The 15,106-nt window shown below is 38.5% G+C and overlaps 1 protein-coding gene across 1 annotated transcript; it reads left to right on the forward strand.

Annotated features, from left to right (window-relative positions):
* Window positions 1-925: 925 nt before the first annotated feature.
* LOC138410609 (up-regulator of cell proliferation-like) lies at window positions 926-8,242 on the forward strand. Its single transcript, XM_069527467.1, has 3 exons — window positions 926-1,082; window positions 1,759-1,833; window positions 2,836-8,242. Exons 2-3 carry the CDS (start codon window positions 1,797-1,799, stop codon window positions 7,413-7,415), a joined length of 4,617 nt encoding a protein of 1,538 aa, XP_069383568.1. The 5' UTR covers window positions 926-1,082; window positions 1,759-1,796; the 3' UTR covers window positions 7,416-8,242.
* The last annotated feature ends 6,864 nt before the right edge of the window (window positions 8,243-15,106 follow it).

Genomic DNA, 15,106 nt, shown 5'->3' on the forward strand with positions numbered 1-15,106 from the left:
GATGAATAAATATGTCACCGATTAACAGACTACGAGAAAAGAGGTTGGCAGTGATCCTCGTTTACACCGGCTGGAGGACATTCTTTTTAGCAGAACCAACATGGGAACTTATAGTTTACATTTGCAGATACGTATACTTATGGTTGAATCAGGGCAATGAACTGTCGCTTCAGACAAACACATACGTAAGCACAAGGAACTCAATCAAACTCAAAAGACAGCTGAACTTTAAAAAGTTGTCAGGACCTAGATCAGTGTTGTATGTATCCTGCACTCAGTGATCTATGCCAGACTTGATGATATGATACAAAAAATAAAAGGAAGCTCAAAGGAAGATAGAGGGAAGAGTAGTAAAGTTAGTGCAGCTCCACCCAGAGGTATTTGTAGTCGATGCTTGGACGGAAAACTAATGACATTCTAATCCACCAATGGCAGTGCTAGTACCCTATTATTGGTTGATTGAATCTAGTGATGGTCAGATCACGTCTCCCTTTAAGTCAAAACATTAGACATTTCTTGAGATCTAACATCTTTCACCAATGGTCCAGCATTATGGGCTAACAACAGACAACCTTTGTAAAGGCAAAGTTTGATCCATTCTTGACCTGTGAACTTCATCTCAGAAATTCCTTGTTTCCTCCAACCATAAAAGAATAAATTTATTGATTTATTGAGTAAACTTTTTTTTCCATTTTCCCCCCCAAGTGAGATAAGGTGATGCATTTGCCAGATAGGAAAGAACAAAGTTAATCATTAGCCTGTTGTTCCAGTGCATCAAATACTTTTGGTTTTGCTTGTCTAGTATAAATAACAGTGCTGACACGAGCAGCCACACACTCTCCCCGAACACAGCGTCAGGTAGGTTTTAGTTTACATGCTGCAAACATTTTTTACCCTTATTCTTAGTTTTCCAATCAGTAACAGACTATTGATACTTAATTTATTGAATTCATTGATCCGATTTGAATGTCTGATAAATTATGTGTATTTTTCATCCAGGTTCTGAGACACAAGGGACTCAAGGAAGACAAGGAAAAGTCAGACCATGTCCGCAATGAACACAGGAGGAGGAGCTCTTGCAGGTACATTCCTTTGGAATACTTTCATGCATGCAACTATCTATGATTAGAGGACTTTAAAAATGATCTGGGCCTTTAGAATCAAATGGAGCTCAACAAATAATTAAATAAATTCATAAGCAGAGGAAAAGATAAAGACAAAATTCCCTCATTGCTACAGTGATCAGGAATTAAATTACATTGCTCGCTGTGCTTTCCAACAAATGTAAAACAGGAACAGCAACTTATTGTTGGAGAAACTTACAATACTTCAATCGATTACATCCGTACCCAAGATATTTTGGCAGAATTTTGCACAATGGGAGGAAGTGGAGACACGTTGTATGTTTTCATACAGTCTATTATTAGATTAAGAAACAGCAAAAACCCCAATAACAGTATAGTTCAATGAAAATATCTTTTTAGTTTTGTGAACTTAATTTGGTGGTTGAGACAAGCAACAGGTTCAAATGAAGACAATCTGGGTTAGTGCTGCAAGTCAGACAATTAAGCTTTTGAATTGGACAAAGTGATTTATGATTTCACAGTTAACCAAAATCAATTCAATTCTAAAACATCTTGGCCACAAGCTTATCCAAAGATATACTGTGTTTGAGTCTGTGAATTTAACTATATTTGGCTTTGTGGAAATAACAATTATTCTGTCAAACTTGCGATTTAATACATATTTTTACTCCAGATTTTGATGCACAGAAGAATTAAGGGAAGAGTTCAACCATGTCTACAAGAAACACAGAAAGTGAAGAGCTTTCAGGTAACTCATTCAACTTATATTTGTGTATGGACACAGAGAGCTTGCAAAGCAATATGTTGAGAGCTGTGTGCTTGTTGCGTGAATGTGCACAAAGTAGTATCTAACAAATCTATACTGAATTCTGCCCTCCTGTCAAGGATGTTAAAAACTTGGGTTAATTCTATCAAGTAAATGATGTGCAGGGTGTTGGACCAGAGTATCAGGTCTGGTCTTAAGTTATAGGGACAATATATGATGGGACTGATGAGAAAGTCTCTGGCTTGCTTTATCTGACCTCTCCTGGTCAGTGGAGGAGAATGTCTCTGTCCCTGTTATCCCTCACAGACAAAAGTTGTCCTTGGTATTAGCTGGAGTTGGGCATAGTGGGCAGGATGGATCTTCAGCCACTGCTGGAGGTTTTGGGTGAGGGAAGGACGTTATAGGTTGCTTCCTTTCCCCAGAGATCCTCCCCAGAGATCCTTCCCAGAGATCCTTCAAGACATGGACATCTTGCTGCCTTTTCCTGACACCAGATTTCCAGGACTACCAATGTTCCCTACTCTAAAGGAGTTGCCTTTGTTCCACAGGGGTCTACTCTGACCTCGGCCTGAGCCTCCTCTCACCTGTTGAACGTGGCCCACACTGTCAGCACACTAGAGTACTGCTTTGACTGTTGAGTTGCTTCTTTTGATGACCATTTCCATCCTGTTGTCAGTGCTGGTCCAACAGCCTGTATAGATTTGTCTCTGGACTCTGAGAGGGTCATCTCCAGCCTTGGTGCAATTAAACTACATTACAAGGTCTGAGATAGGCAGCTCGAGGATGACCTCCTAAATGTAACAATGAATAGTTTATGTTTCCTGTCAATAAAGTCTTTACTCCCTGATGTTATTCACAAGAAAGATTTATAGTATGTAACATTGCAAAATCACACATACCCAAACAATCAAACTTACATATACAACCCAATAGGTGGTGCCAGTTGTTAATATATAAAATTGATGTTCTCTTTCTCTTTTACAGCCCTGTTAAACTTTCTCATCAAACTTGGACTGAAGGAATTTTATCCCAACAAGCTCAATCTACGGTCTCTCTTTGAGGTCAACAAAAACAGCATTGATGAAAAAGCAGTTTTATCAGTGGAGGAAATACCATGGTGTTTTCTCAGGAAACTTTTCAAAATAAATGCTCAATGCAGGAGCTCTGTCCAATCATCAATCAGGCCAGAGGAAAACATTGAGGAAATTGATGATCTCTTTGATGAAGACCTTTACACGGCTGATGACTCTACAGATGATAAAGTTAACCCCCTCGACCTCATAGTCGCTCTGTTCCTTTGCGCTGACAGCTTCTTGCAGCAGGAAATGGCCCTCAAGATGTCAATGTGCCAGTTTTCTCTTCCACTGCTGTTGCCCCGCGGCCATAAGAGTCAGTGTACCCTGATGCTGTGGGCTCTGAGAGATATCGTCAAAGAGTGGTGTCCACATGATATGTCTCAATCAAGAGGGTTTGTTGAAGACAACATTATCCAAGCAAATATACCATTCTACTCCTTTGTGAGGCTGAAGAACAGTAGTTTATCCAAGTCCCAGTTTTTGAATCATGTCCTCAGCAGTGGGCAACAGAACTGCAACATCTTCATACACAGAGATGTGGAAGGGGGGGCAGTCAAAAGAGAAATTGCAAATGGGCTTGTTGAGGTTTGTTGGTACCTTCCCTCTGGTGGAGAAAATCTTGACATTTTTCCTGAGCCTATTGCCTTTGCAAATTTGCGAGGGGACATTCATGATTCACTCACACAATTCAACTTTCTCTTTCAAGTATCAACAGCTACCTTTGTGTTCCTGGACAGTGTTGAAGAAAATGAGCACAAGATTCTATCGTCTCTTCAAGATGTGAAATCCAAACTCTTCTTAGTTCTCAATCGAAAGGGAGGGAATGCCAGAGAGGAAATGATGTCTGTGAAGAGATTGGTGGATGAATTAGGTTTACCAAAGAACAGAGTGAAGGTGAAAGACCAGAGGCTAAATGTGGCAGAGTTCTCCAGAAATCTTTGTGAGGTCATCAAGACATCCCTGATAGATGTGAAAGACACCATAAGCATTGAAAATATGGTTGGTAAAGCTCTTGATCTTGGCCTGTCTGTGGACGAGAGCAAAACTAATGCACAAAGAAAAGCTGCTGAGGAGATCATGGACGGCATTGGAGTGCGAAGTATTCCACACTATAAAAAACAACATCTTATTTTGCAAGGAGAAAACTGGAAATGGTTGTCAAAGTTAGAAAAGGAAGAATGTAGACTGAAGAAATCTGGTGATTCTGGCCTTGAAGACTATAAATGTGAACTACAGGGAGAAAAACTACAAATCAGAAGGGAGCAACAAAACTACAATGCGTCCAAAGGAATGAAGAGTTTTATCAAGTGCTTATCTACAAGTGACAAAGAAAAAAGAGATGTTTTCCTTAAATGGATGAAACTGAAGTTTGATACACATTCACGAGGCAAACTCTCTGTTTTACGCAACAAATTCAAAGAGCAATGCAAGAAGAAAGACGTCAAACTCGTAGCAGAGTTAGACCAAGCTTTGGTGGATAGCTCTTTGGGAACAGAGCATTACATGAGAGAGATGGGACTGATCTATGAGTTCTCCACTAACAGCTCAACAACAGCTGATGAAATATCCCACCTCCCAGGTTTGGCAGCTGAAATGCTGTTGGATGGATATCCTTTAGAGCTTTTGGACGGAGATGCTTCCAACGTCCCAGAGAGATGGGTGACAGATGTGCTGATGGAGCTTCACAAGAAGGTTGGGCAGAGGAGCAGACTGTTGGTACTGACTGTGTTGGGTGTTCAGAGCACCGGTAAGTCAACGCTCCTCAACACCTTGTTTGGTGTGAAGTTTCCTGTCAGCAGCGGCAGATGCACAAGAGGAGCTTTCATTCTCTTCCTCAAAGTTGGAGAGGATTTGAAAAGTGAGTTAAACTGTGATTTTATTGTCCTCATTGACACAGAGGGTCTTAAGTCTCCTGATCTGGCACAACTGGAGGACAGTTATGAGCATGACAACCAGCTAGCAACCTTTGTCATTGGCTTGAGTGATGCCACCATTATCAACATCGCAATGGAAAACACAGCAGAAATGAAAGATGTCCTGCAAATTGCTATCTACACGTTATTGAGGATAAAGATGACCAGTAAAAAGCCAGTTTGTCATTTTGTTCACCAAAATGTTGCCGGAGTTTCAGCTCAAACAAAGACCATGACAGAAAGAAAACATCTCTTGGACCAACTCAATGAAATGACTCAAATCGCAGCTGAAATGGAAAAAAAACCTTCTATCAAGGAATTCACAGACGTGCTGGACTATGACATGGACAAGAACAACTGGAACATCCCAGGACTCTGGCATGGAACACCACCAATGGCACCAGTGAACACAGGTTACAGTGAAGCTGTAGCACATTTCAAGAAGAATCTTTTACAAACAGTGAAGAGGGACCCACTTAAAGAGTTCTCACAGATCCCAGAGTTTCTGGAAATTATGAGAAATCTCTGGAGGGCGGTAAAATGTGAAAACTTCATCTTCAGTTTCAGGAACACTCTTGTGTCTCATGCTTTTAACAACCTGTGCAAAGAGTTCAGTCAGTGGGAATGGGCCTTCAGAAAAAGGATTCTCTCCTGGCAAACACAAGCAGAGTCAGGAATTCTGCATGTGCACAGTCAGTCCGACACAGAAGCTTGGAACACGGAGGTTGCATCAAAAAAAATCGAGGCTTCACAACAAATCGAAACAGAGGAGAGAAAAATGAAGGAAAAACTTATCAACTACTACAGAACAAAAGAAAAACTAGTGCATCTGATCGAGGCCTTTGTTAAAGATGTTTTAGAAAGTATCAGCAATCTTGCAAATGAAATCAAACTTTGTGTGAACAACAAGTTTGATTTTTGGCTTAAGCTTAGACAACAAGCTCAAGAAAATGAGAGTCAAATGCAGGTTAATGTTGAACACTGGGTGACGAGTCTATTAAAAGATCATAAACACTGCAGACTGTCTAAAGAGCAACTAACTAAGAGGTTTGATAAGCTGTGGACCGGTTCTGTCAAACAGGATGTGCAGGACATTGAAAGCCGACAAAAAATGGTTTCTTTTGAGATAAAAGATGACCATCAGTTGGACAGCAAAAATGACAAAACCACAGAACTCCAGAACTTAGCAGAAAGTATCATACATTCATGTACACAGTGTGTACTTGATAAAGTAAAGACAAACATAGATGTTGATGATGGAATAACAACTGAACTCCTGGAAAAAGTGGATAACTCCCTTCAAGAAAGCTGTAAGCTTTGGCAAAACAAGTTCGAGTTTGACCTGAAACTTCACATATGTGGCATCGCCTCCAGGGAATGCCTCAAAATGAAGGAAAACATCCAGTTATTTACTGATCCCAAACAACAGCTGGAGAAAAAGAAGACTCAGTATCTGTCAGACTTTCTTGATCTGTACAATCAAAGATCTCACAGCCTGCATGAAGCAACTAACTTTGTCCAGTCGTGTATCAAACCTGCTGTGGAACAGTTCATCTGTAGATCTCTGGGAGTTGACATTGTGGATGACATTTTGACGAGTTCCCATTCAGCAGAGTATAGTTCTCGCACAATCTTCCAGTACAACATTCAGAAAGAGTTGCTGCTAAATGAAGACTTCAAGAGTTTTGTCAGCTACACTGCTAACTATGAAATATATGTTAAAGATTGGATATTTCAACACATCCTGCAAAAGATGTCAGCGGACAAGACTTTGTGCAAACTGAAGAACAATAATCTACAAGTCATTGACAAAAAAATATCAGAAGCGATAGACCGGGCAGCAAAAGAAGAAGATGGAGGTCTGCTGCCAGACAACAAGGAAAGCATCACGAAGCTAATCAGCAACATGCGCAAATATTTGATCAAAGACATCTTAGTTTCAGTGGAGGCTGAAAAAGCCGCCTTGTTTCAAATCCAAAGCTCATGTCATTCATTCATCAGCTGCCTCAAGATCTCAATGAAGGACTTGAAGGATCAACTTGAAGAGGAGTTCTCAAACTCTGACGACATCACTGAGACGCTGAACAAGCTTCCTATCAAACCACAGGATGAGCTTTTCAAGCGAGTGTTTGGTTGTGGACAACAGTGTCCATTTTGTTATGCTCCCTGTGAGGCGGGTGGCACAGAACACAAGCAGCATCATGCAGCTATTCATCGGCCACAAGGCCTTGGCAGAGTCATTTGGGAGTCAAGTAGGAGGCTGGTTAACTCACTGTGTACAACTGACGTACACAGTGATCGTATATTCAGAAACTCGGACACCAAATGGGAGTGGCGTCCTTACAAGGACTACACTGACTACTATCCAGACTGGATCATTCCTCCAGACCCCACCATAGAATCATCTGACTACTGGAAGTATGTCCTGGTACGATACAATGACAGATTTGCTGAAGAATACAAAGTCAAACCATCTGAAGTTCCAGAGGCCTGGAAGAGACTCACAAAGAAACAAGCTCTGAAGGGTTTGAGAGATGCCTTCAACATGAAGAACATGTACGACACAAAACTTTGACAAGTATTTCTAAACAAATAATTTATAGAAGCATGAATGTTTCTTTCAGAAATGTAAACCCTGGAAGAAAACAAAAGAGCAGAGGGATGAATACTGTTTAAAAAAGACTTTGTACACCAAATCTGGTTTTTAAATTTGTTGCGTTGGTGTTTAAATTACATATGACTCGTTTTCTTGTTTTCAATGTGTGGTCTCAGTGCAGGTGTCCAACGTCCTGAGACAGACTTAAAAACCATCAATAATTTTGCAGCTCCTTGATCAGAAGATGAAATTCACCTTGTTCCTGATGGTTACTCAGGATTGGACGGACCCAATTTCTTCTTTCATTTTTTCAAGAAGTGAGATGACAACAAAGTTGTCCTCACTGCTCAACTCTATTTTTGTTTGACTGTGATTTTTCAGAATTGATAGAATGATGAAACACATCAGACTCAGGGTGCACGGCTTGATTTTTATTTGATGACAGATTTTTTTCTCAAGCACCAAAAAATAGAAACTTGGTGTACAAAGACCTTTACTAAGAAAACTAGAGGTCTTCAGTGTTTTACCTTTAAATGTTAGTTGTTTTAACTGTTGTCTTCTTTAGTCCAGAGATGATGAACACTGGAAATGATTATGTTCGACTTAAAATCACATTAACATCAGAAAACGTTGTTGTTTTTTTTGCCATGTTTTTCATGTTGTGAAGATTGTGGATGTTCCTTTTATTGCAAGACTTTTACCTTCACAGTGGATTGTGTAATGCTTAATTGTAAAACCAAGTTTTAAATGTTTCAGTGAGTCATATTGTAAATGTATTAAATGTTATAAATATTTACTCTAAATAACTTTTGTTGATGACTTGGTTGTTTCATACACAGATGTGATGAGATGTTTCAAACATGATCAGAGCGATGCACACAAATGAGGATCAAGTGCAAAGACTGTTTTTATATTTCACCTTTATTTCCATATTGTACTTTTAAAATATTAACATTTTCAAATTAAAAGTAATGAATAAGTGCTAGAGTAAATGAGACTAAAGAAATCAGAATTACCTGAAAATGTATGTTAATGCAAATTACTTCATGTGTCATACATCCTTTCATATGTTGAGTAATTTGTGACTTTTATGCTTTTACACAGTCAGTGTAGTAAGTAAGTAACATCTAGAAATACTTTTGTTATCCCTGACATATGGTTTATTTTGTGAATACTTCAAGTTCTACCAATATCATTCATTTTGCTCCACAGCTTTGTACTTAAGTACAAAAGATAATGACACTGATGGTTTATAAGATGATGTTGAAGTATTAATATGAGCAAAACACCTTTACTGTGTAATATGTATAAGAAAGGTATATGTACATCAATGTAACAGAAGAGAACACTGTGGCATCTGACTGATTTCAGACAAGATGCAAGGAAGTTGAAAAAATGTACATATGGTCATATTTGTTAACATTTTCTGTGTTTGACTTGTTTGTTTGATAATTGTGGGGAACAAAGTTAATATTTATCCTGTGTTGCTGCTTATGTAGGCTTCAGTTATTGTTTTGTAATAACAGGTATGGGGGGGGTTCAAGTATTAATAAAAGCCACAAAATGCACCTTGGACTCATGGATAATGATTTGAAAGCAGCAAGGAGCCTGAGCCTCCATGTTTCATTATTGTATAGTTACTGGTGGTGGTAATGATGATGATATATAAACTCAGGCCATGAAGAAATGTTATTCAGTAAATATATTTTTTAAAAATCATCCTTTTTACAGCATTAAGTGTAATGTAGGAATGTTTCGTATCATTTTAGCAAAGTCAAGTCTACACTGTATCTCACCAACAACAAATGCAAAATTAAGAGGCCATTATCCAAAGAGTCTCTGGACTCTGCACAATCACATAGGTACTGAAAGATCCCTCCCACACACAGACACGACCAATCACAAGTCAGTCTCAGCTGTCAATCATGACACAACTTATCATTGTGTCTTGTAATAAATAAAACTGAGAATCAGGCACATGAAAGCTTGATCATGCATCATTGTGATAAGAACTACCTAAAATGAGAGAACTCATAATAACGAGATTCTGGATAGTTATACATTTATAGAGCAGTGCAGATGATGGGTAATTTTATAATCCTGGTACAGTGTTGCTTTATTTTTTAATCAGATTTTTTAAAATCTCATGCTAGATGATACCAGGAGGACGAAGGGGATTCCTCGTCAGAACACTGATGCACTCAATTCACATCTTGTCATGAGTTCACTCTTTTGAAAGGCATGTAACAAAACAGGTTAACCTACAAGACAGCAAACGATTCCTGTAATCTGAAGGAAGTGATGAACAAATATGTCAGTGAGATAAGATGCACCTTGGACTCATGGATAATGATTTGAAAGCAGCAAGGAGCCTGGGCCTCCATGTTTCATTATTGTATAGTTACTGGTGGTGGTAATGATGATGATATATAAACTCAGGCCATGAAGAAATGTTATTCAGTAAATATATTTTTAAAAAATCATCCTTAAAGTGACTATTGTCAATGTTTTTACAGGCATGTACCAAAACAGGCTAACCTACAAGACAGCAAACGATCCCTGTGAGCTTGAGGAAGTGATGAATAAATATGTCAACGATTAACAGACTACGAGAAAAGAGGTTGGCAGTGATCCTCGTTTACACCGGCTGGAGGACATTCTTTTTAGCAGAACCAACATGGGAACTTATAGTTTACATTTGCAGATACGTATACTTTTGGTTGAATCAGGGCAATGAACTGTCGCTTCAGACAAACACATACGTAAGCACAAGGAACTCAATCAAACTCAAAAGACAGCTGAACTTTAAAAAGTTGTCAGGACCTAGATCAGGGTTTTCAGTATCCTGCACTCAGTGATCTATGCCAGACTTGATGATATGATACAAAAAATAAAAGGAAGCTCAAAGGAAGATAGAGGGAAGAGTAGTAAAGTTAGTGCAGCTCCACCCAGAGGTATTTGTAGTCGATGCTCGGACGGAAAACTAATGACATTCTAATCCACCAATGGCAGTGCTAGTACCCTATTATTGGTTGATTGAATCTAGTGATGGTCAGATCACGTCTCCCTTTAAGTCAAAACATTAGACATTTCTTGAGATCTAACATCTTTCACCAATGGTCCAGCATTATGGGCCAACAACAGACAACCTTTGTAAAGGCAAAGTTTGATCCATTCTTGACCTGTGAACTTCATCTCAGAAATTCCTTGTTTCCTCCAACCATAAAAGAATAAAATTATTGATGTGCAGACTTTTCTGTATATCACTCACATGACCTGTCTCATCTTTTATTGTTTCTGGAAGGAGACAAAGTTACAGAAGGAGAAACTGCAGACTTGAGGAATTACAATTTGACAACAATGTTGGCAGTGGATGGGAAATGAAAACTGCTGAAACTATTAAAGTTTCAGACAGTAAACTTCAACCATAACTCCAACTCCAACCATAAAAGAATAAATTTATTGATTTATTGAGTAAACTTTTTTTTTCCATTTTCCGCCGCAAGTGAGATAAGGTGATGCATTTACCAGATAGGAAAGAACAAGGTTAATCATTAGCCTGTTGTTCCAGTGCATCAAATGCTTTTGGTTTTGCTTGTCTAGCATAAATAACAGCGCTGACACGAGCAGCCGCACACTGTCCCCTAACACCATGCGATCAAATGTGAAAACTTTTGACCGCAAAACTTCATCTTCAACATCAACAAATCTGTGCAGAGTTCAGTCAGCAGGAATGGGCCTTCAGAAAAAAGACTCTCTTTTGGCAAACACAAGCAGAGTCAGGAATTCTGCATGTGCACAGTCAGTCCGACACAGAAGCTTGGAACACGGAGGTTGCATCAAAAAAAATCGAGGCTTGACAACAAATCGAAACAGAGGAGAGAAAAATGAAGGAAAAACTTATCAACTACTACAGAACAAAAGAAAAACTAGTGCATCTGATCGAGGCCTTCATTAAAGATGTTTTAGAAAGTATCAGCAATCTTGCAAATGAAATCAAACTTTGTGTGAACAACAAGTTTGATTTTTGGCTTAAGCTTAGACAACAAGCTCAAGAAAATGAGAGTCAAATGCAGGTTAATGTTGAACACTGGGTGACGAGTCTATTAAAAGATCATAAACACTGCACACTGTCTAAAGAGCAACTAACTAAGAGGTTTGATCAGATGTGGACCGGTTCTGTCAAACAGGATGTGCAGGACATTGAAAGCCGACAAAAAATGGTTTCTTTTGAGATAAAAGATGACCATCAGTTGGACAGCAAAAATGACAAAACCACAGAACTCCAGAACTTAGCAGAAAGTATCATACATTCATGTACACAGTGTGTACTTGATAAAGTAAAGACAAACACAGATGTTGATGATGGAATAACAACTGAACTCCTGGAAAAAGTGGATAACTCCCTTCAAGAAAGCTGTAAGCTTTGGCAAAACAAGTTCGAGTTTGACCTGAAACTTCACATATGTGGCATCGCCTCCAGGGAATGCCTCAAAATGAAGGAAAACATCCAGTTATTTACTGATCCCAAACAACAGCTGGAGAAAAAGAAGACTCAGTATCTGTCAGACTTTCTTGATCTGTACAATCAAAGATCTCACAGCCTGCATGAAGCAACTAACTTTGTCCAGTCGTGTATCAAACCTGCTGTGGAACACTTCATCTGTAGATCTCTGGGAGTTGACATTGTGGATGACATTTTGACAAGTTCCCATTCAACAGAGTATAGTTCTCGCACAATCTTCCAGTACAACAGTCAGAAAGAGTTGCTGCTAAATGAAGACTTCAAGAGTTTTGTCAGCTTCATTGATAACTATGAAATATATGTTAAAGATTGGATATTTCAACTCATCCTGCAAAAGATGTCAGCGGACAAGACTTTGTGCAAACTGAAGAACAATAATCTACAAGTCATTGACAAAAAAATATCAGAAGCGATAGACCGGGCAGCAAAAGAAGAAGATGGAGGTCTGCTGCCAGACAACAAGGAAAGCATCACGAAGCTAATCAGCAACATGCGCAAATATTTAATCAAAGACATCTTAGTTTCAGTGGAGGCTGAAAAAGCCACCTTGTTTCAAATCCAAAGCTCATGTCATTCATTCATCAGCTGCCTCAAGATCTCAATGAAGGACTTGAAGGATCAACTTGAAGAGGAGTTCTCAAACTCTGACGACATCACTGAGACGCTGAACAAGCTTCCTATCAAACCACAGGATGAGCTTTTCAAGCGAGTGTTTGGTTGTGGACAACAGTGTCCATTTTGTTATGCTCCCTGTGAGGCGGGTGGCACAGAACACAAGCAGCATCATGCAGCTATTCATTGGCCACAAGGTCTTGGCAGAGTCAAGTGTTCGTCAAGTAGGAGGCTGGTTAACTCACTGTGTACAACTGACGTACACAGTGATCGTGAATTCAGAAACTCGGACACCAAAGGGGAGTGGCGTCCTTACAAGGACTACACTGACTACTATCCAGACTGGATCATTCCTCCAGACCCCACCATAGAAGCATCTGACTACTGGAAGTATGTCCTGGTACAATACAATGACAGATTTGCTGAAGAATACAAAGTCAAACCAGCTGAAGTTCCAGAGGCCTGGAAGAGACTCACAAAGGAACAAGCTCTGAAGGGTTTGACAGATGCCTTCAATATGAAGAACATGTACGACACAAAACTTTGACAAGTATTTCTAAACAAATAATTTATAGAAGCATGAATGTTTCTTTCAGAAATGTAAACCCTGGAAGAAAACAAAAGAGCAGAGGGATGAATACTGTTTAAAAAAGACTTTGTACACCAAATCTGGTTTTTAAATCTGTTGCGTTGGTGTTTAAATTACATATGACTTGTTTTCTTGTTTTCAATGTGTGGTCTCAGTGCAGGTGTCCAACGTCCTGAGACAGACTTAAAACCCATCAATAATTTTGCAGCTCCTCGATCAGAAGATGAAATTCACCTTGTTCCTGATGGTTACTCAGGATTGGACGGACCCAATTTCTTCTTTCATTTTTTCAAGAAGTGAGATGACAACAAAGTTGTCCTCACTGCTCAACTCTATTTTTGTTTTACTGTGATTTTTCGGAATTAATAGAATGATGAAACACATCAGACTCAGGGTGCACGGCTTGATTTTTATTTGATGACAGATTTTTTTCTCAAGCACCAAAATATAGAAACTTGGTGTACAAAGACCTTTACTAAGAAAACTAGAGGTCTTCAGTGTTTTACCTTTAAATGTTAGTTGTTTTAACTGTTGTCTTCTTTAGTCCAGAGATGATGAACACTGGAAATGATTATGTTCGACTTAAAATCACATTAACATCAGAAAACATTGTTGTTTTTTTTGCCATGTTTTTCATGTTGTGAAGATTGTGGATGTTCCTTTTATTGCAAGACTTTTACCTTCACAGTGGATTGTGTAATGCTTACTTGTAAAACCAAGTTTGAAACATTTCAGTGAGTCATATTGTAAATGTATTAAATGTTATAAATATTTACTCTAAATAACTTTTGTTGATGACTTGGTTGTTTCATACACAGATGTGATGAGATGTTTCAAACATGATCAGAGCGATGCACACAAATGAGGATCAAGTGCAAAGACTGTTTTTATATTTCACCTTTATTTCCATATTGTACTTTTAAAATATTAACATTTTCAAATTAAAAGTAATGAATAAGTGCTAGAGTAAATGAGACTAAAGAAATCAGAATTACCTGAAAATGTATGTTAATGCAAATTACTTCATGTGTCATACATCTTTTCATATGTTGAGTAATTTGTGACTTTTATGCTTTTACACAGTCAGTGTAGTAAGTAAGTAACATCTAGAAATACTTTTGTTATCCCTGACATATGGTTTATTTTGTGAATACTTCAAGTTCTACCAATATCATTCATTTTGCTCCACATCTTTGTACTTAAGTACAAAAGATAATGACACTGATGGTTTATAAGATGATGTTGAAGTATTAATATGAGCAAAACACCCTTCCTGTGTAATATGTATAAGAAAGGTATATGTACATCAATGTAACAGAAGAGAACACTGTGGCATCTGACTGATTTCAGACAAGATGCAAGGAAGTTGAAAAAATGTACATATGGTCATATTTGTTAACATTTTCTGTGTTTGACTTGTTTGTTTGATAATTGTGGGAAACAAAGTTAATATCATCCTGTGTTTCTGCGTATGTAGGCTTCAGTTATTGTTTTGTAATAACAGGTATGGGGGGGGTTCAAGTATTAATAAAAGCCACAAAATGCACCTTGGACTCATGGATAATGATTTGAAAGCAGCAAGGAGCCTGGGCCTCCATGTTTCATTATTGTATAGTTACTGGTGGTGGTAATGATGATGATATATAAACTCAGGCCATGAAGAAATGTTATTCAGTAAATATATTTTTAAAAAATCATCCTTAAAGTGACTATTGTCAATGTTTTTACAGGCATGTACCAAAACAGGCTAACCTACAAGACAGCAAACGATCCCCGTGAGCTTGAGGAAGTGATGAATAAATATGTCAACGATTAACAGACTACGAGAAAAGAGGTTGGCAGTGATCCTCGTTTACACCGGCTGGAGGACATTCTTTTTAGCAGAACCAACATGGGAACTTATAGTTTACATTTGCAGATACGTATACTTTTGGTTGAATCAGG

This window comes from Paralichthys olivaceus, chromosome 1 (genome assembly GCF_024713975.1).
Source record: "Paralichthys olivaceus isolate ysfri-2021 chromosome 1, ASM2471397v2, whole genome shotgun sequence".
NCBI classification, from domain to species: domain Eukaryota; kingdom Metazoa; phylum Chordata; class Actinopteri; order Pleuronectiformes; family Paralichthyidae; genus Paralichthys; species Paralichthys olivaceus.

Bases quoted from the DNA above. Each gene is read 5' to 3' on its own strand.
- LOC138410609 (XM_069527467.1), top strand. From the start codon at position 1,797: ATGTCTACAAGAAACACAGAAAGTGAAGAGCTTTCAG. The intron at 1,834-2,835 runs GTAACTCATTCA...TCTCTTTTACAG, and splicing joins AGAAAGTGAAGAGCTTTCAG to CCCTGTTAAACTTTCTCATC.